We start from the raw sequence: 24,545 nt of genomic DNA, 5'->3' as shown, positions 1-24,545 counted from the left end.
GGAACAACACTTGAAGTTATGGGTGATAAAATTCAACGAATTTGCATCAACATACTTAGTTACCCCCCCACACTTAAATCAAACATTGTCCTCAATGTTTTAAGCATAGATTCACACAAAGCATAAGTAAATACACAAAAAGCACTTAAACATACTAAATATGGCAGAATGTAATTAACAAAGAGAAGAGTTTAGAGACGCAAATCTGGTTATAGAGTGTAAATTCCATCTTCTCCTTGGTAATTGCATTGAGGCTTTATCTTGGTGATTCCACAGGCTTACTCTTGAACTGGTTTCTGCCCATCGTTGATTTTCCTTTGTGCTACTTCTTGAACTGGGCAGCAGGATGGTTCTTTTGGTCTCCCCCGAAGGTCTGAGCTTATCCCTTTTATCTGTTTCTTTGTTCAATCTGTGCAGGAGTGGTCCCTTCTCTGGAAGTGTATCAACCGTTGAAGATGACTACTCGAGAGCAACGCTAGGTAAGCAATCAGGAATAGGTTCCAAGCAGTTGGCTCCAGATCGGAAGACTGACTCCAAGTGCCGGCTGATTGCTTCTTTTACTTTGCCATGCGAGTAAGAACAAGGACAAAGAAAAAGACAGGGAAAGAGCATGATATGAGATACTTTTGCTTTTGACCTTGATGATATGAGATACCTTTGCTTTTGAAGAAGCGGTGCATGAATCAGCACATGTATTTGTTGTGCTGTTTCCTCCTGGGTCATCTGTACTCCAGGCATCTGGTATCATCTTGGGGGAAGAAGAAAAGATTGAGTATTTGAAAAGGCTTTGCTGGGAGTGCGCCCTCAAAGGTGAGGGAGAGTTGGGCATTTTCTTCAGGTTTGCCTTGCCATAAAAGACGAAGGTCGACATTTATAGAGATAATATCAAGTGGTGGTACCATCCTTTTACCCTTGTCGACAGACGTTTTGATCCCGCAAATCCGGCTTTTTGAAATAGTGGCGCCTCTTCGATCTTTGAAGACGCCTCTTCGATTTCTGAGCAGGCGCCCCTTCGATTTCTGAACGACGCCCCTTCGCTCTCTGAATGACACGTGGTATTGCAGATGCGGCTCCTTTTAACAAAGCTGCACGCGTTTTCTGAAAAGCAGAGAAAGCGTCGCCGAACTTTGCGCTTGTCGGCTAAAGAGGTGTAGTTGCGATGATGGCCTCCACGTGCGTCTTCTGAAAAGCCGAGAAAACGTCGCCTAAATTACGCCGGAAAATCCGGCTCTTTGAATCGGTGGACGCGTTGCCTTGGCTTTTTATAGAGAGCTATCAATCACCGCCAACATACACACTCTGAAGATCACCCATTCTTGATAATCGTCTCCGGCCCTTCGAAATTTAACTCCATCCACCCCTTCTCTTTGAACACTTTTGAAAGAAAATGGCAAACTCATCGAACCTTAGCTTAGATTTGAGTCTCAGCAGCGATCCGGTTGCGCCCCGTCAAGGTAATGTATGGCGCCCTTCTTTTTTATCTTCTAACGGTCCTCTTTCAGGTGAAGACTCTGTGATGCAGGACGCCACAACAGCTACAATAGTAGCTAGGAACCTCCTCACTCCAAAAGATAGTAGGCTGCTGTCAGGACGGTCCGATGAGTTGGCCGTTCAAGAGTCCCTCGCACTTAGTGTTCAGTGTGCGAGCTCTGTGTCCAACATGGGCCTACGCCTGCTTGCCCGCTCCCGTCAGGTGGAATCATTGATGGCAGAGGTGGAGAGTCTTAAGCAAGAGATCCAGCAGCTTAAGTATGAGAATAGAAGTTTGCATGTGCTTGCAAATAACTATTCGTCGGGCATGAAGAGGAAGCTTGATGAGCTGCAAGAGTCTGAAGGTCGGATTCACAATGACCGTCAAAGGTTTTCGTCTTTCCTCCAGAGGCACCTTTTTCCTGGATCATCCAGCGTTTGGCCAAGTATTGAGGCCTGGAATGCTCTAGCTCCGATGCCTTCCGCTCCAATGCCTTCCGCTCCGATGCCTTCCACTCCGATGCCTTCCGCTCCGATGCCTTCCGCTTCAAAGCCTTCTGCTTCGGCGCCTCGTAGTGGGGCTTCACGTAAACAACCTTTGTGAAGCACCACCTTTCTCCATGTTTAGTATCTTTCTTCTTTTTTTTTTATTTTTTTTTTATTTTTTATTTTTTTATTTTTTATTTTTTATTAACATAAATAAAATCAAACGGCATGGAATTTATCTTTGAATGGGCGGTGATACTTGAAATGATCCGGTAATAGTTTAAATTCCAGATTGGGTGCCTGAATCATTAACCACATGTTAGTATAAAAGAAAATTGAAATTCGGGGAGGCGGCTTACCTGTGTGCTCCAAAATGAACTCCAGAATAAACACCCCTTCGAAAGTTATGACTTGTCCCGTGTCATAAAATCCAACTTCCTTGGAATTGTGGTTTCAAATTTGTCCTCTTTGATGCCTTCTACATCTTCTCCAGCCACTACCTTCTCTTGAATCATTCTTCTTGGTGTACAAAGTCCTTTGAAGAATTCAACACCATCTAAAACTTGCTGTGTTGCACCAAGAATTGGAATAGCATTTTGCACCTTTGGGAAGGCTTCCACGATGTCCTTTTTACTCTCTTCTTGGTTGGGAATCAAAAACCTGCTAGGAAAAGGGACATTGGGTGGAATAACATCAGAATAACATGAAATTGGAACGTCCTTACTGGTGGTGGGTGGTTTAGAGGGCTTAGGGGGCTGCGGCAAGGGTTGTTCTACCCTTGCCGTGTGCATGTCTTCTTCCTCCTCCTCAATTAGCAGCTCTTCATCCACTTCTAGGCTATGTTTGGACATTTTTAGGTCAGCTCCAACCTCCATAGCACTTCCCAAAGTGATAGCATTATGGATTTCAAAATTTTCCTTCGAGTTTTCAATAGTTGAGTTGGAAAGTTCACTTTGCTCTTGAATTTGTTTCATGAACTCCATAATCTGCCCAAATTGCTCGTCCAATTTACCCAACTTCTTGTCTTGATTTTGTTCGTCCTGCGTCAAAGAGGTTAGTAATTGAAAATTTTTATCATTATCCATGGACATACTTGAACTTGATTGGAATTGTTGTGGGGGAGGTTGTGGTGGCTACATAGGTGTTGTATTGAACTCCTCATATGGTTGCCAATATGCTTCTTGTTGAGCCTCCTTTGCTTGATTTTGTGACCCCTGCGCCAAAGAATTTATTTCATTAAGAATTTGAATATAATCTACTGGCGAACTTGAATTTAATTGAGCATATTGCATATGAAGTTGTGGTGGCTGCATAGGTCTTGAATAGAACTCCTCATATGGTTGCCAATATGCTTCACGTTGAACTTGTTGATCTTCGGTTTGACGAGAATTGAAATAACAAAACACGTTAATAACTAAGCAGATTGTAAAACGAATATGGATTTAATGAATGGAATGAATGGAATGAAGGCTAGCTAAGGGGTTCTTCTCCATACATGTTATACTTGCATACAAGATTGATTCTCAGTTGGTCTTTCGATAAATTATGAAACTCAATGCTCCAAGTTAATTAGGTCCGCTTAAATTAACTTTCAGATTTCCCTAGATTCGTTGGATTGAATGGAATACGCATTACAACCAAATTATTCTTAATCAAAGTCCCTAACTATGGAATACGCATGATAGAGACATTCAACAAAGATCATTAAGTTCAACGGAAATCATAAACATCGACGAGGCATTCGTTACTATGGAATACGCATGAAACTTATGCCAAGAATTCGTTTAACGCGATTGTTTATAAGCAACCTCCACTACTTGTGAATATAAGTTCATAACGATTAGGTGAAACTCACTTATATTCTAGCGTCATATTCATGCATGAAAATTAAGCTTGCAATCTCAATGAACATACATAAATAAGTTATCAATCAAACAGTTAAACGAATTGAATCCACAACTTATGAAATTCCAACCAAAAGTAATCAATTCATATTGCAAATATAAACATTTATTTCGAATCACCCCCTAGCTAAAGGGGGTTTTAGTTCCTCATTACGTTGAAATCAAAGAAACACCTAAACATTCCAACAACTCAAACTTGAATTGTATGAACGTTTAGGCACTCTTCTCTTCCATTCCTTATACGTACAAAACAAAGAGAATTAAAATGAAACATTGAAATCAAAGAATCACCTAAACATTCCAACAACTCAAACTTGAATTGTATGAACGTTTAGGCCCTCTTATCTTCCTCGTTGTTGTAGCACAAGGTCTAAGGTGAGGTTTGGGGGAATGGAAGTGTGGAATGGAGTGAGGAGTGATGGAAATGGAAAGATGGTTTTTTGGATTCTAAGGGGACTCACGGCAAAGAGAAGGAATGGAAGTGTTTGTGGTGTGTTGTGTATGAAATGAGATTGAATGAGGAGTGAATGAATGCAAGGGTATTTATAGGAGGAGTGGAGGTGTATATGGTTATTTGTTTAAGGTGTTTGTGTGGAGGAATGATGGAGAATGCATGTGGATGTATTATACAATGGGAAAGTATGTGATTGAATTAAAGGATGCAAAGTGAATGAATCATGAATCATTGTGGATGAAAGGTGGAAGTGCATGTGTTGATGACTAGGTTAGTGGGTGGAAATCTGAAAATGGCATAAAGGAATGGGAGCTCACGGTTTAGGGTTGTTTGTTTGATGATAATGCATGTGATTAAAGGGTTGTGAATGATTATGGGGTGCTGGAAATTTGGAGGGGAAACTCACGGCACAAGATGGGTTTTGTGTTAGTGTGAATGATGAATGTGTTGGTTGAATTAATGATGGAAAAACCACTAGGATGAATGATTAAAGGGAGTGCATGTGGCTTGGTTGGAATGATTGAATGCATGTGCAATGTTTTAAAGGATGGAATGCATGTGAATATGATGGAAATCTGAAAATGGCATAAGGGAGAAGTCACGGCCTTGGATGTGTTTTGGGTGTGTGTGTGTGAATGTGTGGCTTAATGATTAAGTGAATGAGTATGTGGATGCATGTGGATCAAAGGGGTGTGAATGGTGGTGTACTGATGAAATGAAATGGCTAGAAAGTGGCAAGGGAATAGTGGTGCATGTGCATGTGCTTTAGGTTGTTGTTGTGATAAGTGATAAATGAATGATATGTTAAGTGATAAATGAATGATATGTGGTGAGTGATAAGTGAATGGAAGTGATAAGTGAATGGTTTGATAATTGATAAATGAATGATATGCTAAGTGATAAATGAATGATATGTTAAGTGATAAATGAATGATATGTGGTGAGTGATAAGTGAATGGTTTGATAAGTGATAAAAGAACTAGTTTAAAGGGCTAGGGTTTAAGTACATAGAATGGGCCTAAAATAGGTTGGTTTGTATGGCATAATGTGTTAAGCCCATGGCAAGGTGTTATGTGATTGGGTTATGGCCATTGTTTTGTGTCTTCAAGTGCATACAAGGCCTTCAAATTCGTCCATCCTCTTGGCTCCATGGATAAGCTATCCAATCCATGCCCAAAAATGCTCCAAATGGCCTCAAAATGCACTTTCTTGCTCCCTAGGCCCTTAGAACCTGAAAACACACAAAAGAAGCATAAAGGACTAAAATAACGAGAGAAACATAACGTAAATGCACGAGAACAAGCCATTTAAGTCGCATGAATATGCTCCTATCACCCACAAATGCTTTAGGCCTCCTTTTCTCTTCGATGGAACAGTGATTGAAAAATGACGTTGCTCTGTGGTAAGACACGCACCAGGTAATCTCATTTCACTGAGGGAAACCGTCCCATTGGCAGAAAATGATGCACATTTTTCCGCGACGCTTGTGCTTCTGTCCAACGTGAGATTCGGAAACTGAACCAATATAGGTTTCCCCATAGTGTTGAGACTGAGCTTTGCGGTGCTTTTCGAACTTGTATTCGATGCATCATAAACTGTAAAACCAACAACAGAAGAGACTAGTGAGTAACCTGGAAGGGAGTAGTAGTGGGATGACCAATTGCCCAAATTTTGATGCACAAAAGCCAGTCTTTCACATGAGGCATTGGCATGGTTCTTGATGGAATTTTGAAGCAGCTGAAGTTAGTAGCTCCTCTATTCCACAACTGGCGGCTTAGAAGCCTTACCATTGAGACTTCCATGCCGGATAGGTTAGCGGGGAGGACAGCCCCGTACAGAAAGCTGGTCTGCAAACGCCTTGAAGGCCAAATCTCTACTAAACACAACCGAAGACTCAGTAGTAGAGTTGCTCGAGCAGCACACGTGTGTGAAGAAGCAAAAGCACATTGAGTTTGTGCTCAGTTTTTGGATTCTCTTAACAGTGAAGTGAATGTTTTAGCCTTCGTTCTAGTAACTTGTACTACTTGATGGGATTCTTAGGATTTGGCTTTTGGAAAAAGGTGCTTTTGTGAGTGTATGGTTATATATTTTTTGCCAAAGGGAGTCAGCATGCCATAGTGGTCCCTGAAGGAAGGGCCTTTTTGAACAGCTTTCTTTCCCATAGCCCTCTTTGACTTTTGTTCCGGAGTGTATGTGATACAAATAACATTTTTTTTATAAAGCAAAGTTCAAATAACGTGCGACCTAACAAAAGAGAAAACGATAAAACAAATGACAATGTAGTAAGTACCTTACTTTTGTTGTTGTTGGAGTAAATGCCTTGTATATTTGAACATTTTAGAAAGAAAACGATTTGTGCATACCTTCTTTCACTTTGGGACTTGATCTTCTTTGATTTGTTCAATCCAATGACTAAAAGAATGAAAATTTAAATGTATAAAATGTGAAAAGGAGGAAGAAAAAGGTGGACGATAAGGAGTGAAGAGAGGCATTAAGTCTTGGAGAAGACTCTCAAACCAGCAGTAAAGTGGAACACAAAAAGAAAGAAATTAGATTTACAAAACTCTTGAAAGTAATGTCGACTATAGTAATTTAAAACTGTGGTCCGTTGCGTATTTATGATAGTATAGTAATTGAACATAGATTCAGTCGTTTGTCGTATCTCGTATTTTAAAAGAAAATCTAATTGAGAAGAGAAATATAGTGAGATTGAAAGTTAAATCTGAAATCATACATGATGTTAGATTTAGAGAAATAAATGCGAGTAGTTTGGTATCCATTCCCAAATGCAAGTCATAAATTTGAAATATGAGTCGAATTATTGTAATTAGCTTATTTATACACACTTCGACACGTGAGTAAGGAAATTTGTATCACAAGCACTCCGCAAAAGTTCAAGTTTTAGATTTAACTTGTATTTTCTGGTAATTTTATTTATCATGGAACAAAAATTGCTTAAGTATTGTTGTTCAAGAATTCGACAATATACTATGTGCCACAATGCATTTGAAAGGAGTTTTCCAAATCCAAATACACCTATCTAATTTGGATGAGTCACTCCAAAAGTTCACTTAACAATCGATAAATTCTAACATATAAGGTAAATTGTTCTATTACCATCTCTCCCATAATTCGGAAACATAATTTTCTTTCATCCAATCTCTTTTTTTTTTCTTCAAGAATTGTTATTAGGACTTAAATAATCTAATTGTGCACTCTTCATAATTTTTTTTATCTAACAAGTTGCAAGAGACACAAATAAAATTTTTAAATACTAATAATAATTAATTTTGTAAATTTTATTTATTTAACGTATTTTTAAAAACATTGGTGACCGCCCTTGCGGGTAAGCTTTTTAATTTCAAACAGACCACCCTTTTATTATGTTTAATTTACTTATTAATTTCGTTTGAATTTGGGGGAAAAGGGTTTTGCACTGCACCATGAGGAAAGCGAACGTCGATCTCTCCCGTCCTCGCATGATTACGGACTCGGGCGCATCGCCGAGTGGGCTCGCCGGCGAGTCGGGTTGCCCCGACAAGGAGGTCCAAGACTTCGCCTTTGCCTTTAACGACAGAAATTTCTCCGATCGGGTTTTGTTGATCGAAATCGTACGCGATTCGCCGGGGGCCAAATTGGATGTCGTCGGATGCTCCACGGTCTCCGATTGGGCGCGTAACCGAAAGCGACGGAGGGCGGAGATTAAGAGAGACAGTGGTATGTATCTAATTTTGCCCTTCAAGTTTTGAATTTTTTCGGTTCGTGATCGGTGGTGGTCAGGATGGATTTAGGGTTTGTTTGGTTTCTGTGGAAAAGATGGAAGTTGAAGGAAAGATTTGGCCTTTAGTGTTTTCTTTTCGTTTTGAGTGTAACTGATGGGGAGTGTGTGCCTTGACAGTTCTCGAGTGGGACATTGAGAATTTGGCCTAATTTTGGTCCATAGAGTTTAGGGTTTACGAAATGTGAAGTTTTTGGGAGTTTTCGAAGAACGACATAAAGCGTAGTTTTGTTAATTTGGAAAAAAATGTTAATATTAGAGAAAACTTTAATCACGTCACTTTGTTGTTACAAGATTATTAATAAGTTTCCTTTCAATTAAGAGGTTGATAGTGTTGAAGAATGGGATAACAGTGTAATTACTTAAGATTAATAGGATTGGTGGTGTCACTGGTGTCTAATAACATGGGTTTTGTAGTGATTTATTGGTTAAAGATTGTTACATTTATACCTCTGTGTTTTTTCGTGATTGTTTATTTTTTCGTTTGTTTTCGTGATTATTAACAAGTTACGTTAAGAAGATGATCTTATTGAAGAAAGGGGTAATAATTTAAATACTTAAGGCTAGTTATTGGTTAATATATAATGATAAGTTGGTGGTTTAATGGCTTTCTACGGTTGCCTCTGTTTCACAAGTATTCCTTTTATGTTTCTAGGTTTCTTATTACCTTTTTACTCCCATCTTATGCCTTCACATTTCTGAGTTTCTAACCGTATGCGTGCGTCAGTACACCTATCGTGATTACTTGAGTTTTTAAGTTATCGAAAAAGCATAGTTCAGTCTTTAGATTCAATGTGAATTTGCATGTTACTGATTTGGAGTGTAATTGCTCCTTTGATAGCTGAGGACATTGCTGTGCACCGTGAGGAGCTGGTCTTAAGTTGTAACATGCCAAATACAGAGGATAATATGGTATTTGATAATCAGGATGAGGAAGCTGCGGCAATGAATGAGTTTCCTTCCACTGTGGGAGTAAATTTCGGTACATTCTTTTGGTCTCTGTTGTTTCCAAGCTGCCTGAACTGGAAAAATTGTTTGACCCATTTTGTCTTTAATGAAAGTTAAAAACTAAGCATACCCTCCTAGGATATACAGAATATAAAGTTTGTTTGCTTCCTACTTCTAGTAGACTGCTGTAGTGGTTTTACATGCAAATCTACATTTTTCAGAAGACATGCAAATCTACTTTATTCAATGTGAAATAGAACACAGTTATTGCATCTGGATTACTTATGTGGCTCGTGTTACTTCTTAGTCGCCGTCACATTTGTTAACTGGTTATGGTAGGGTTTAGGGTTATGGTAGGATTTTGACAATTCACTAGAAAATTTTGTAGGAGACGACTTGGCCTGGAACCTGGACTGTCATACAGTTATTAAGGTTAGAACCTTACATGTCAGTTCTCCAATCTTAGCAGCAAGGAGTCCATTTTTCTATAAGGTGAGGATCCTGTCCTGGTGATTGCTCCTTTTGTTCAGTGGCTATCTATACTTGCTCACTTGTTCTTTTTGTGCTTCACATAGTTGTTTTCAAATGGGATGAGAGAGTCAGAGCAACGCCAAGTATCTCTAAGAATTCATGAATCTGGTATTTTCTCCTAAATTATATTATCAGCTATTACAAAATATTGGACCTATCTTTATATGGAAATTGGAAAACTGTAGTTATGCTATTTCTTTGCCTTCTCTAACAATAATTACATTTTCTTTCTTTAATCCAACCACAGAAGAAGCACCCCTCATGGAAGTTCTTAATTTCATGTATAGTAACACCTTATCTGCGATGACACCTACTGCTTTGTTGGACGTGTTCAAGGTTGCTGACAAATTTGAGGTTGCATCTTGCATGAGAGATTGCAGTAGGTCTTTGCAGAAGTTGCCTATGACTCGTGAGTCTGCTTTGCTTTATTTGGGCCTTCCATCTAGTATTTTGATAGCAGATGCAGTTCAGCCACTGACAGATGCAGCAAAGCAGTTTCTTGCTGAACGCTACAAAGAGATAACCAAGTGAGCTTCTTTTACTGAAGTTTTTAAGTCTTCTGATCCTTTTCTGTTTCCACCTGTCCCTGAAGGCTCTCTTGTTTGTGTAATGTTTCTTTAAATAAGTTGGCGGAGTTTTTTTATTTACTCAACTTATAACCACTTCTTCCCTGTTTTCCAGTATCGACATTTACTTAGATGGCCTGAATTCCTGGAAAGCATTATCCTTCCATTTTCACTTGATTAGATCAGTCAATGTTAAAGTGATTTATGTATGTTATTTTTATGGCGTAAACTGCATATTCTAGAGTATAATTCTTGAATTGTCAAACATATGACCAGGTTCCAGGATGAGGTGCTGAGCTTGCCCCTTGCTGGTATTGAGGCTGTACTGTCTAGTAATGATCTCCAGGTGGCCTCAGAGGATAGTATTTATGATTTTGTGCTAAAGTGGGCTCGGACCAATTACCCAAAACTAGAAGAACGACGAGAAGTCCTTGGCCAACGCCTTGGTCGGCTCATTCGTTTTCCACAAATGTCTTGCCGAAAGCTTAAGAAGGTCCTAACCTGCAGCGACTTTGATCCTGGACTTGCAACAAAGATAGTGCTGGAGGCTTTGTTTTATAAGTCTGAGACACCACACAGGCAGCGCACCCTAGCTGCAGCGGATGCCAATGCTGCCTATCGGCGCTTTGTGGATCGGTCTTACAAGTACCGGCCAGTAAAGCTGGTGGAATTTGTAGAACCCCGTCTACAGTGTAGTGTGTTCCTGGACCTAAAGTGGGAAGAGTGTGCACGTTTGTTTCCAGCAGGCCGAGTGTACTCACAGCCTTTTTTCCTCGGTGGGCAGGGATTCTTCTTGTCAGCCCATTGCAACATGGACCAACAAAGCTCATTTCATTGCTTTGGGCTGTTTTTGGGGATGCAAGAGAAGGGATCGGCTAGTTTTACAGTTGACTATGAGTTCTCAGCAAGATCAAAGCCTGGAGAGGAGTTTTTGACCAAATTCAAGGGAAATTACACTTTCACCGGAGGCAAGGCTGTTGGGTATCGAAACTTGCTTGGCATACCCTGGACTGCGTTCATGGCCGACAACAGTATCTATTTCCTCAATTCCGTTCTCCATCTCAAGGCTGAGCTCACCATCAAGCAATGAGTCCTTTGTAGAGGTGGTTTGGAAGAAGCTTTAAGTAAATGCTTGTCTAACAGTAGTTTAGATTTCTGGAAGGCTTTAGGTACATTTTGGCACCACACTGGATGTTCGTTTAATTGATCTCCGGTCGAGTTGCCTCATATGTTTGAAACTGTTTATCCCAAAGAAATGAAACATGTAGGGTTTTCTGTTTTTGTTATCTGCTCTTGAAGGTTTAAACCGTCTTTTCATTTTTGGATCACTCGAGCGGTAGATGATCGTTTTCAGCAGTTGTAACAACTGGCCGGGATGTTCAGCCATTTAGTACTACAGTCTAGTAGTATCCCTCTTCACTTGTAAGTTGTAAGAGAGGTCTTACTTAGTTTTGTTATTTTTATAGCATCTGGATTCAGAGTTTGGGAGCAATACTAGTGAAAACGTTAACTGAATGGCAAGCACATAATTATACGCCCTTATGATGAGTATCAATTTAAAAGGGTTTCACTAGTATACAATGATTTGAACCATCAATTTTTTAGTTCACTCTTTAAAGGTCATCTTTGAAAACGATACTTTCAAAACAAAACCTAACCAAATAATTTTTTAGTTCACTCTTCAAAGGTCTTCTCTGATACATAATAGATAAATTTCACAATAAAACCAACTCAAATTCATTTTAATTTTTATTCAATGCTATCAGAAGAAAAGGGTTGGGTTAAGTCACAAAATAGTTTAGTAATAGTTTTGGCAACAAACTTGTTTTTTTTGTAAGAATCAAACTTAAACCTCCTATTTTTAGTCTAAAATTATAAGAAAGTTTGTAATGGTATTGTTCTACGATTCTCTATATATAATAATACCAGTTAACTTGATTACATGGTGATTGAAAACTGTCGCATTGCAACCTTACTAAAGTTTCTTTCTGAAATTTTAAATTCGCTGAAAAGAAGTTATCCCATCATAATTAATCAACCATCTAATTAGTAAGCACTAAGCATAGTACCTTTGATTAAATGGGAATATAACTCGTAGAATTATTAGGTTCTTGATTATGATTTAACGTCCAAAAGAAATGAAAGAAAAGAAGATTATGTTCGTGTTGCTTCCCTAATCACTCTTAGGCCTCGTTTGGCAGCTCGGACTGTACTGACTATTTCTGTCGGATAGGATAAATAGTCACCGGATAGTACTGACTAAATTAGTCAGGTGTTTGGTGCAGTATCGAACTAGTGACCGTATTATTTATACTGTGTTTAGTATTATACTAGATAGGAGGAATCAAACTTAAAAAAAAAAAATTTAAAAAAAAGTGAAATCATTTTTTTGTTCCTAGATCTCTCCGTACCCCCCAAACACCCTCCCTCTCTCTCCCTTCTTCTTCCCCGACTGCAGAAGAATCCCAAATAATTGTTCCCCAGCTCTCTCCGCCACACCCCCCAAACTCCCTCCCTTTCTTTCCCATATTCTTCTTCCTCGACTAAATAATCCGGGCGTTTTGGTTGGTTTTATTAAGCGAGTGTATACCGTGTTATCCTATCCGACCGGTTAAATTAATCTGGCGCTTATTTAGTACGAGTCAACGCCAAACACCCGAGTCCGTATAACTAATCCTATCCGATCCTTTATTCGATCTGTCAAACAGGGCCTTAGGAGGAGGACGGCGGAAGCCGTGTCTATTTGTACTGTCACTTGTGGGCCAGTTTGGGATTACCCCTTTTCTTTAAAAAAAAAAAAAAAAAAAACTACTTGTGAGGATATGAAGGTTAAAGAGTCTCACATCGGTAAAAGAAGTTCCAAAATAAATCGATTGAGTGTTTGATAAACTATATTTTTAAAAGTGTTGTGAGTTTGAAAAGTACTGTAAAAGCGTAGGTGATGATGATGACAATGGTGGCGAGGACAATGGTTGTTGATGGTGGTGGTGCCAACAAATGGGTGTGGTGGTTGAGCTACATAGGTAACAATAGTGGTACGAGCATTGACAACGGCGATGGTTGTGGTTGTGGTGGCAGTGATGGCGATTATATTTATAGTGGATGAAGAAAGTTGAGGTTCCACCATAAAACCAATTGGCAATATGGGGAGTAGCCCAACCTCTTATAAGCCCATGCAAGGTCCCTCCTCCCATCAATGTGAGACTCATTCTCAGCACGCTCCCTCACGTGTGGCAAATTTTCCAACCTAACATGTGGCTGTTTGGCTTCAGACGTGGGACAACCTGCTTTGATACCATGAAGAAAGTTGAGATTCCACCATAAAACCAATTGGCAATATGGGGAGTATCCCAACCTCTTAATGCAAGGTCCCTCCTCCATCAATGTGGAACTCATTCTCAACATGGCAGTGGCGGCAACGATGGTAGTGGCAGTTTTGGATATGGTCGTAGTGGCGGGGGGTTTGGTTGTGGTGGTGGTTGTAGTTGTGGTTGTGGTATGTAATGTCAATTGGTGGTGGTGGTCACTTAAGGAAAAGGATCCTTGCAGAATCATTTTCGCGGGGATCCTAAGGATCCCGTGATCATGATCGTTTATCGTACATTGTGCGGTTAGTTTTCGTTAGGTACTATTTATATTTAATTTTAAATATTAAATTTTGAAATGATTTCTGACCGCATGATGTACGATGAACGGTTACGATCACGGAATCCGCATGAAAAGGATCCTCGCTGGATCCTTTTCCGTCACTTAGTTCTTCAAGGATAAAATGTCTCTAAAAGGATAAATAATGTCATTAACGGCTCAATTCCATTTTTTATTAAAACAGCTTTTAAAAGCAACTTACAACCTGCTTTTAAAAGTTGTTGAGGCAATTGCTTTTAAAATAAGCAGAATATTTTATTTTTACTAAATATTTTTTTACTGCTTAATTTTAAAGTGAAGTAGTTTTTATTTTTTGTTTTCTACAAACGATATTATGTATACTAAGGGGGTGAGAGAGTGAGCTAATCCTTAATGTGGTTCTAATTTTCCTTTGGTGAGAATCGAACCTAAGACTTCTCACTTATGAGTAAAAAGAAATATCACTAGACCGTAGTACTAAGTAGCAAAGTAAAACAATTTTTGATGAAAAAACAATATCAAACTAGCCTTAATCTCGAAGTACAAGCCAATGACATAATCTTAAATATCGCTAAAATGCTAGAGACGTGTTGTGACACCTTTTGTTCATCTGAAACGAGTGAGTATTTCATTTGTTAAATACACATCACTAACTTCATTGAAAATGATTAATATATGCTATATGGATGCTTCAACAGAGAAAGTAATATTCTGTCTGTCTCTAATTAGTTCTTAAACAATATGAAAGTAGCAACAGCTCTGAATCATTAACTTGTTTATATTAGGAAAATGTTTTGCTTTATAGCCGACCCCGGCATGAGGAATTGAAACCATGCGTCTGTAACACCAAAAGTTCCATTTTGTTTAGGCAGTTTATGTAAATTTCTAAGCATCTCAACTTTGCAGGGATCTGCTTGTAAAGTCATATCAACAAAGCTATCTAGACAAGCTTTGAATTTCTGAATCATTAACTTGTTTATATTAGGAAAATGTTTTGCTTTATAGCCGACCCCGGCATAAGGAATTGAAACCATGCGTCTGTAACACCAAAAGTTCAATTTTGTTTAGGCATTTTGATGTAAATTTCTAAGCATCTCAACTTTGCAGGGATCTGCTTGTTTAGTCATATCAACAAAGCTATCTAGACAAGCTTTGAATTATTATGTCTGGCTATAAGCTTTTGAATATACATTATCACGAACAAAAGGCATGAATATCACTCCCCTAATAAGAATCAATTTACAACTTAAGGGCAAGCCACTTTCTTATCGTTACTTTTTAGGAAGCTTTAATAAAAAAGGCTTGAGCCAACAAATATTTAATCAAAAACCATTCCAAAATGTTATTTAACCAAAATGACTCAAAGTTTAATAAAAAGCATCCTCTTCTCACCTTTCTCTAGCTTAAGCGGTGCAAGCTCCGCGCAGCACTTGGGTTTTTTCAACTTCTCCAACAACAACGACCCCAAAAACAACATCTTCAGTGTCAATTTTGATGTCTTCAAAAACCAAGAGTTCCAGGATCCTGATGACAACCATGTTGGTTTGGACATTAACTCCCTTACGTCTAATGCTTCGATCACCGCAGGGTTTGTTTGTTGACTTTTTTCTGATGGTTTTGTTGATGGGTTTGACAGTGTGGGAGTCGATCGTTCGCCTTGGAGCTTTGGGTTTGGTCATGGCGGAGATTCTAGAGGCTCATCACCCAAACCAGACACACAAGATTTGGAATTTGGAATTTGGAAGAAGAAATGTGGGATACTTCGTTGAGGGGTTGGATTGTAGAATCATAGGATGGACGCATCTACAAAGTACAATAGCTCCCTTATTATAGAGGACTTTTTCTTCTACCTATTGACTAGGGTTTGACTTTGTTTCGACTCTTGGAACTGTGAGGTTAGACTTGAAATTTCTGTTTTCTTGGTTTCCCACTTGGTGCAGTTTGTTGAGTCACTCATCCCTTAACACTGTTGAACTAGGCAGAAAAAAGAACCAAAACATAAAACTGTTTCTGGAAAAAAAAAAATATCAGATACAGTGTTTGTTTTGTTTGTGCACAAACAAAACATTGTATCTAGAAAGAAAATAACCAAAATCCAGAAACAATCTATGTTTTAACCTTTGACTATTTCTTTTCTTTCATGCATTGGTTGATTATATTTAAGAAACATGATGCTTAATTTGCTTTGAATCCAAATACAGTGAATTTCACTATTTCTTTTCTAGTTTACATTTAAGAAACAGTGTGTCTATTTCATTTGGATCTAGAAACAGTAACTTAGATTCCATAAACAGTGTTACTTAGGTTCCAGACTTAGATTCCATAAACAGTGTTACTTAGGTTCCAGAAATAATGTTACTTAAAATCCAAAGACAGTTTATTTTTACAGTCCAGAAACAGTGACCCGTCGTTATTATTGAATAGCCTGCAGATCTCAAATTTATTTTCTGAAGAAACAAACGATGAACTCCACTGACGAAGAAAAATTAAAAAACAATATTTTAAATACACTATGAATAATAACGACGATCACATTTCAACGAAATAATGCAAAATATAAATTAAATAGCATGAGGATCTATATTTTTGTTTTAAAGAAAAAGAAGAAGGTCTGCAAAACAATGATGAACTCCATTAATAACGAAAATCTGGAACTCAACCTAAAAAAGTTAGGGGTAAAATCGACAAATCATAATTTATTATAGTTGGGCCATTTTTAGTTGAACTACTTTAATATAGGCCTTGTACTAATCATTAAACAAAATTTATAACATGATTTTTTATTAAAACTAAAATTTTTAAAGCCTTTTTCACTAGTTTTGCTTACTTTTTAACCTAATTACAAAGAGAAGTGATTCTTATATCCTTGTTAACTTCTCATACATCCTTTTTTATTTATGATTATCGGATCAAATAAATTAAATGGAATCAACGATTAGAATTTAATAGAAGTGTGTAAGAATTAAAAAAACAAAATGCACACCCCCTTTTTATGAAAAAATTTCACGTCATAAACTTAACAAAATAGAATAAGACATATAATAAGTAGTTCCATTATGAGTTCCATCAAGACTTTCTTGAAAGATCACAGATCCGCTATCTAGTATGTATTAAAGCGGCCCTCTCTTGTGATCCCGATTGAATCCAAGAGTTGATGAATTTTGGAAACTACCCAAATGTTTAGCCTTTGAACCATTTTTTCGAATTTCAAAATTTGAACCAATAAAATAAGACTTCAAGGATTGCTCATGACTCTAGGTGAGTTCAAACAAGGCTCTAGTGGAGCTTTGTGTGTTAATGAAGATAGGTTTGTTATCCAATTTCCCTTCAAGATTGTTATTAGAGACAACAACAACTAAGTCTAATCCTATTAAATGGGGTTGCTGTATGAACCGTGATTTCCCTTTAAGAGTGTTGTTAGATACAACAACAACTAAGCCTTATCCTATAAATGGGGCTCGTTGTATGAATTTTAGAACGTTACTGCGCTCAGTTTTGCATCATGTCTTCTTTTAATTCAAAATACTCCGTATTTTTTTTCTTAAAGTCTTTTTCCAAATCTTCCTAGGTTTTCCTCTACCCGTTTTGCCCCGAGCCTCCGCTAATAGTCACATTTTCTAATTAGAGCATTTGTAACTCTTCAGTTCACGTGTCCAAACCACCTTAATTGATTCTCTCATCTTATCTTAAATTGCAGTGACTCTTATTTTACCTCGTATATCCTCATTCTTAATCTTAGCATTTCTCGTGTACCCACACATTCAATGAAGTATTCTCGTCTCTGCACACTTATATTTTCCACGTGTTGATTTTTGGCCGTCTAACATTACGTGCCATAAACCATTGTTGGCCTTATTATCGTCCTATAAAATTTTCCCTTGAGCCTTAGTGTCATACAATAATCGTACAACACAATCAATGCACTATTCCACTTCATCCTTCCAGCTTGTATTCTATCGTTGAGATCTCCATCTAATTTTTCGTTCTTTTAAAAGATAGATCCAAGATGGCGAAAACATTCGCTTTGGTACTTCATAATCTCCAATCCTCACTCATATCTCATTTGGACCCCCATTCCAACTGAACTTGCACTCTATATACTCTATCTTTAACCTACTTAAGCAAAGATATTTAGATTTTAATACTTCCCGTCAAAGGTTAAGCTTGGCCTTTTACTCCTTCCTGCATTTCATCTATTAACACTATACGATCTGTTAAAAGCATACACTAAGGGATATCGTCTTAAATATTTCCCATTAACTCATCCATTACAAGGTAAAAAGGTAAGGACTTAAAGCTGAGTCTTAGTGTAACCCCATGGTTATGGGAAAACTTTCAGTTTGTCCTTCTTGACTTCTTAATGTAATCCTTGCTCCATCATACATATTCTTTATTGCTTGGATTTGTGCTATTCGTACTCCTTTCTTTTCTAGAATTCTATTAAGAATTTCTCTTGGGACCCTATCATATTCTTTTTTCCAAATCTATAAAGACCATATGCAAATCCTTTTGAATATCTCTATATTGTTCCATTGATCTTCGTAAGAAATAGATTGCCTCCATAGTCAAGCGCCCTAGTATGAATCCGAATTGATGTCTGAGACCCATGGCTTTTGCCTGAGTCTATGCTTACTTACTATTTCCCAAGGCTTCATTATATGACTCTTTAAATTATTATCTCTATAATTCATGCAATTTTGTATGTTGCCCTTATTCTTGTAGATAGGCACCAAAGTACTTATTTGCCACTCATTTGGCATCTTCTTCGTTTTCTTGGTTTTTAAAATTTTATTGAAAAGTATCGGTGAATTACGTCTGTAACAATATTTATAATCCTTGTATATAATCATTGGAGATTAATGAAAAATATTAGAAATTCCCAAAATATAATTCAATTTGGCATCAGAGCAATTTGCTCTTCGTGACCAGTGTGCCCTAATCTTGTGCTCACTTTTCTTTTTTGTGTCGTGCCATAATTATTCAATCACTTGCTCTTGATACCTTGCGTGATTTATGTTCAGTTTAAAAACAAAAATTGATGTGAACAATGTTTTTATTATTATTATTATTATTATTATTATTATTATTATTTTATAATTCTGCTACGTGCTTTTCATGCCTGTATTATTCCTCTTTTGCTCAATGGATTCATTGAATCATGACTCACTGTAATTGATGAATTGAGGAATTATATTCGTCATCCTTATAAAAACAAGTGCTAATAGAATACCTTCACCAGTGAAAGTTGAAAGTACTATATCTCTAACTCCAATTTTATTATTGATTTGTGTTTTGCTTGTTCCTAATTTGAACTGCAATTTATTGTCTGTTGGGAGATTACTTGATTCACTTCATTGCTTTGCCCACTTCTACAGTACTTATTGCTTCTTTCAATACCTAAATACTCTTGAGGTAATTGGGTGTGGTAAAAGGGCTGGAAGATTGTACATCTTGACTATAGAAGGTACAATTATTTCAGGTTCAAGTAATCATCCAAGTCTAAGTGCCAAAGTGGTTGACAAACATCAAATGTGGTTGTGGGAGTGTCGTTCAAGACATCCATCGTTCCATTATTTGAACGTATTTCCTTCCATGTTTCCCACTTGTAGTGATTCATAATTCAAGTGTGAAGCTTGTGTCATGGCCAAGAGTCACCATGCTTTTTCCCAATAAGTGATTCTAAAGTTGTTTTGCCTTTGGATTTGGTGAATTCTAATTTATGGTGTTTGGCAAAGGTTTCTTCAAATGGATTTCTTTGGTTTGTCACTTTTATTGATGATTGTACTCGGGTAACTTGTGTGTTTTTATGAAAAATAAGAGTGGTGCTTCCTTTATTCTTCAAGAATTTTGGGCCATGGTGTCTACTAAATTTCAATCTAAAGTGAAGGTTTCCAGGTCTGACAACGAAAGTAAATATGTTAATAAAAAATTGGATTGCTTCTTTTGTGATCAAGGTATCATTCACGAGACGATTACTTTGTTTACTACCACAACAAAATCGTGTGTCTGAACAAAAGAATCGTCACATATTGGAGGTTGCTTGCTCATTGATGTTAGATAAATTTGTTCCTAATCATTATTGGTGTCATGTTATTTTGGCTGTTGTATATTTGATCAACCGTATTCTAAGTCGGTTCTGAATTTTCAGACACTGCTTGACATGCTACAAAAACACGTCTCTCTTGTTTATGTACTCAAACTTCCTTTAAACGTGTTTAAATGTGTGGTAAATGTACATGGTTACTCTCATTAATGGAGTAAATTGGATCTTTGTGCTTTGTGATGTGCCTTTGTTTACTATTCTTCTACTCATAAGGGATATAAATGCTATCATCATCATCTGACTCAAAAGATGTATACTACTATGGATGTCACTTTCCATGAAAAAGTTTGGTATTTTGTTAAGCTGTTTCCCAGCTAGGGAATGGAGTGAAGAATTGAGAAGATGATATGGAAGTTAGGTTACAACTCGATATGGACTTGACCAGGCGGTTCCCTACTCAAGATCGGTTAGGTGATACCATTGATCCGCAACCTCTATTTGATGTCAACCGATCTCCTATGTCCGATACTTTAGATTTAGAGACAATACCCAATACCGATCTATTGTCATCACCCCCTTGTTAGGATATGTCTGATGTTGTTTGTTCATCCAGTGGTCACTTGCCTACAAGTGATGATTCCTCTAATAATTTGACACAAGATGAGGGCACTTATGAGGTAAAGCCTAATGTTTTACCTTCAACCTACTAGTTGCCTTCACGAACTACTCGTGGAAAACCAAAAGTGCAATATGAGCCTGATATGCATGCCAAAACAAAGTATCATATTAACAATTATCTGTCAACTCATCATTTTCCAAGTCACATGCATCATATATATGTCATCTTTCTAGTTATCAGTTCCAACAAAATTGCAAGATGCCTTATCTGACCCAAAATAGGTTAATGCCATGAATGTGAAGATGGAATCTGTTAAAATGCAGGAAATAAACATGTTGGAATAATGTTAGGCTAGTCAATTTTCTTGTTCAAAGTTAGGCAAGTTAGGTTAGTCAAGCAAGTTAGGTAAGTTAGGCAAAATTAGGCTTATGATCTTTTTCTTCCCTATATATATGTTTCATCTTGTAATTGTTGAGATCAAGTAAATATACATCAAAATTCAATATGGTATCAGAGCCAAGTCGGTCAGGGATCGTTCTTGGTAGAGCATTGGTTGTAAAGTCTCTTGAAATTCCGAGTATGCTCTGTGGTTGCAGTTTTGACTGATCTTCCACATCAGAAAAGGTTTCTTGAGATTATTGCTGGGGTTATCACAAACCTTGAGAGGGAGCTTCTTTGTGTCCTCCAACACAGCTCTAAAGCAGCCACGAGGTCAACCATTCTAGGCATGGCCTCTCATTCAAAATGGGAAAGTCCCAACCACCCGCTCTATCTCCACCACTCGGATCAACCTGGTGCAATCTTCGTACCACAACCATTGGTGGAAGACAACTACAACACATGGGTTCAATCCATGAGTATGGCCTTAACGGTCAAGAACAAACTTGGTTTTGTTGATGGGACGATCAACAAACCAAGTGAGGATAATTTTCAGGAGCTGCAGCAATGGAATCACTGCAACAACTTGGTTAAGACATGGCTACTAGGCTCCATGTCAAAGGAGATTTCAGGGAGTGTCATCAACTACAAGGATGCTCGACAAATGTGGACCGATCTGCAGGAGAGGTTCTCACATGTGAATATAGTTCAGCTGTTCCATGTTGAGAACGAGATTCATGATTGCGTCCAAAGCAATATGAGTGTAAGTTTTTACTTCACTAAACTTAAAAGTTTATGGGATGAACGTGATACTTTGTGTTCCATTCCAGCATGCAGTTGTGGAACAAAGAATGAGATGAACTCATATGTTGAAACTCAGAAAACCATGAAGTTCCTTATGGGACTGAACGAATCGTATGCTACGGTTCGAAGCAATACTCTCATTCTCGAACCACTGCCTACGGTAAACAAGGCATATGCATTGGTCCTTCGACATGAACGCCAGGCAGAGGTTTCCAATGGAAAAAGCACACAACTAGAAACTGCTGTCTTTGCAGTGAAGAATCTGTCGCGAGAACCTACATCTGAAGACAAGGAGATGCAATGTGGAAAGTACAATAAAACCAATCACATCACCAAAAATTGTCGTGCACATCTCAAGTGCACTTTTTGCGGATGGAAAGGCCACACCTTCGATTTCTGTCGAAAACGGAAAGCAGCCACAGAGACCGAATCCAATCGTCTCTTTTCTTCAAAGGGCAATCAAGTTTCACAAAGTAACAAGCAAGAGACAGTGCCTAATTTCCCGTTCTCTCAGGAGGACTGCAAGCAAATCCTTCAGATGTTGAACAAGAACAAATCATCATTTGCCAATCAAGTCAGTAATCCTCCTAGTCATGAAGAACTTTCAGGTAAAGCCTTCTCTTTTCCATGTAAAGGAACCAAAAGTATTTGGATCCTGGACAGTGGTGCCACGGATCACATAGTTTGCAGTCCTAGTCTCCTTACACACTCACGAGCTGTTGAAAATCATACAGTTGAACTGCCAGATGGTTCCGTTGCCAAAGTCACTCACATTGGACAAGTTGTTTTCTCTCATAATCTTATCCTTGAAAATGTCCTATGTGTGCCGTTCTTTAGGTTGAATTTAATATCTATCAGTAAACTAGCCTATGATTCCTTATATGTCACCATTTTCTTCACCCAATTTTGTGTCATTCAGGACCTTCGCTCGGGGAAGATGATTGGGACAGGAACTGAAAGGGATGGACTTTACTACCTCGACCCATCAAAGAAAGGAACATGCAACAATATTCAAACCGTCTCACCAAAGCTTTGGCACCAACGCCTAGGACACCCATCTCATAAAGCCACTTCGTTATTACCTTTATTTAACAATAAGGCTTGTGATTTGGAAAAATGTTTAATTTGCCCATTGGCCAAACAAACAAGATCACCCTTTCCTTTGAGCTCTATTTCTACCAAATCATGTTTTGAATTATTGCATATTGATATTTGGGGTGGTTATCAAGTTGCTTCTATTTCAGGTGCCAAGTATTTCCTTACCATCGTAGATGACTACACTAGAAGCACTTGGGTTTATTTGATGAAACATAAATCTGACACAAAAGACATTTTAGTCGGATTCATTCAAATGATTGAGACTCAATTCAATACCAGAGTTCAAATCATACGAAGTGACAATGGCCCTGAGTTTAAGCTTGAGCAATTTTATGCTCTCAAAGGCATCATACATCAATCTAGTTGTGTCAACACACCACAACAAAATGGTGTTGCCGAACGTAAACACCGACATTTGCTCAATGTTGCTCGGGCTTTGCTCTTTCAAGCTTGTTTGCCAAAACGTTTTTGGGGGGATGCAATCTTAACCTCAGCTTACCTCATCAATAGAACACCTACTCCACTTCTCCAAGGTAAAACACCTTACGAAAAACTGTTTCACAAAGCACCTAACTATTCCCATTTAAAGGTTTTCGGTAGTTTATGTTTTGCTTCTACACACGCCCAAAGGCCCTCTAAATTCGACCCCCATGCAATCCAATGCATTTTTCTTGGGTATCCTTATGGTCAAAAGGGTTATAAATTGTTTGATATAAAACACAATAAGACTTTTGTTTCTAGGGATGTTGTTTTTTTGAAAATCATTTTCCATTCCAAAATCATACCACTTCCGCTGCCCCGTCTCCATCAAACATTACACCCTCATCCATCACGTTTGACTTGACCTCTCCCATTGAGTCGCACTCAAGCCTTGCACCCGAAAACATAAACACCACCTCTCCCACACTTACCGACATCACACCACTCTCATCTCCTTTACCTACTACAACTCCACCACCAGATACCTTATCAACACCTCCAACCACTCCATCACCAGACCAACCACCTCCACTCCGTCGTAGCACTCGACCGACCAAAACTTCCACATTTTTGCAGGACTTTCATGTTGAGGTGGCCCTCCCTTCCCGTGTTGCTCCCACATCTTCCACAAGCATGGTCCAGTCATCAGGTACATCTCACCCCATATCTCATTATTTATCTTATGACCATGTATCCCCCACTCACAAAACCTTTCTCACAACCCTCACCATTATCAAAGAACCCACCAGTTTTTCGCAGGCTGTTCAGGATCCAAAATGGCGTGACACCATGCAAAAAGAGATTATTGCCCTTCATGACAATCGCACTTGGACTCTTGTGCCCTTACCACCTCACAAACATCCCATCGGTTGCAAATGGATCTATAAGGTGAAACTTAAACCTGACGGCAGTGTTGAACGCTACAAAGCTCGTCTCGTTGCTAAAGGCTACAGTCAAATTGAGGGGCTTGATTATCGGGAAACTTTTGCTCCAGTTGCCAAGCTCACCACCGTCCGCGTCCTCCTGAGTATTGCCTCCATACGAGGCTGGCATCTTCATCAACTTGATGTGAACAACGCATTCTTGCATGGTGACTTATACGAGGAGGTTTATATGTCCCTGCCTCCTGGGTTCGGACGAAAGGGGGAGACACGAGTATGCAAATTACACAAATCCATTTATGGTTTAAAACAGGCCTCGAGACAATGGTTTATCAAGCTGTCTAGTGCTCTCAAGACTGCTGGTTTTCATCAATCATTGTCAGATTACTCATTGTTCGTCCGAAACCGTCAAGGCAGTTTCATGGCATTACTTGTGTATGTTGATGACGTGATACTTGCAGGTAACAATTTGAGAGAAATT

General features: G+C 38.4%; 2 protein-coding genes across 2 annotated transcripts; both read left to right on the top strand.

Moving 5' to 3' along the window:
- The first annotated feature begins 7,711 nt into the window (after positions 1–7,711).
- LOC137710885 (BTB/POZ domain-containing protein POB1-like) lies at positions 7,712–11,423 on the top strand. The gene is made up of 6 exons (XM_068450040.1): positions 7,712–8,031; positions 8,934–9,074; positions 9,429–9,532; positions 9,616–9,679; positions 9,819–10,098; positions 10,414–11,423. Exons 1-6 carry the CDS (start codon positions 7,758–7,760, stop codon positions 11,225–11,227), a joined length of 1,677 nt encoding a protein of 558 aa, XP_068306141.1. The 5' UTR covers positions 7,712–7,757; the 3' UTR covers positions 11,228–11,423.
- Positions 11,424–21,407: 9,984 nt separating this feature from the next.
- LOC137709675 (uncharacterized) lies at positions 21,408–23,207 on the top strand. The gene is made up of 2 exons (XM_068448662.1): positions 21,408–22,213; positions 22,525–23,207. The coding sequence occupies exons 1-2, from the start codon at positions 21,415–21,417 to the stop codon at positions 22,560–22,562; spliced, it is 837 nt and encodes a 278-aa protein (XP_068304763.1). The 5' UTR covers positions 21,408–21,414; the 3' UTR covers positions 22,563–23,207.
- Positions 23,208–24,545: the final 1,338 nt, after the last annotated feature.

The sequence above is a fragment of the Pyrus communis genome, chromosome 12, assembly GCF_963583255.1.
Source record: "Pyrus communis chromosome 12, drPyrComm1.1, whole genome shotgun sequence".
Lineage (NCBI taxonomy): Eukaryota > Viridiplantae > Streptophyta > Magnoliopsida > Rosales > Rosaceae > Pyrus > Pyrus communis.
Note: the sequence above shows the minus strand (reverse complement) of the source record. Positions and strands in the feature narration are given on the sequence as shown.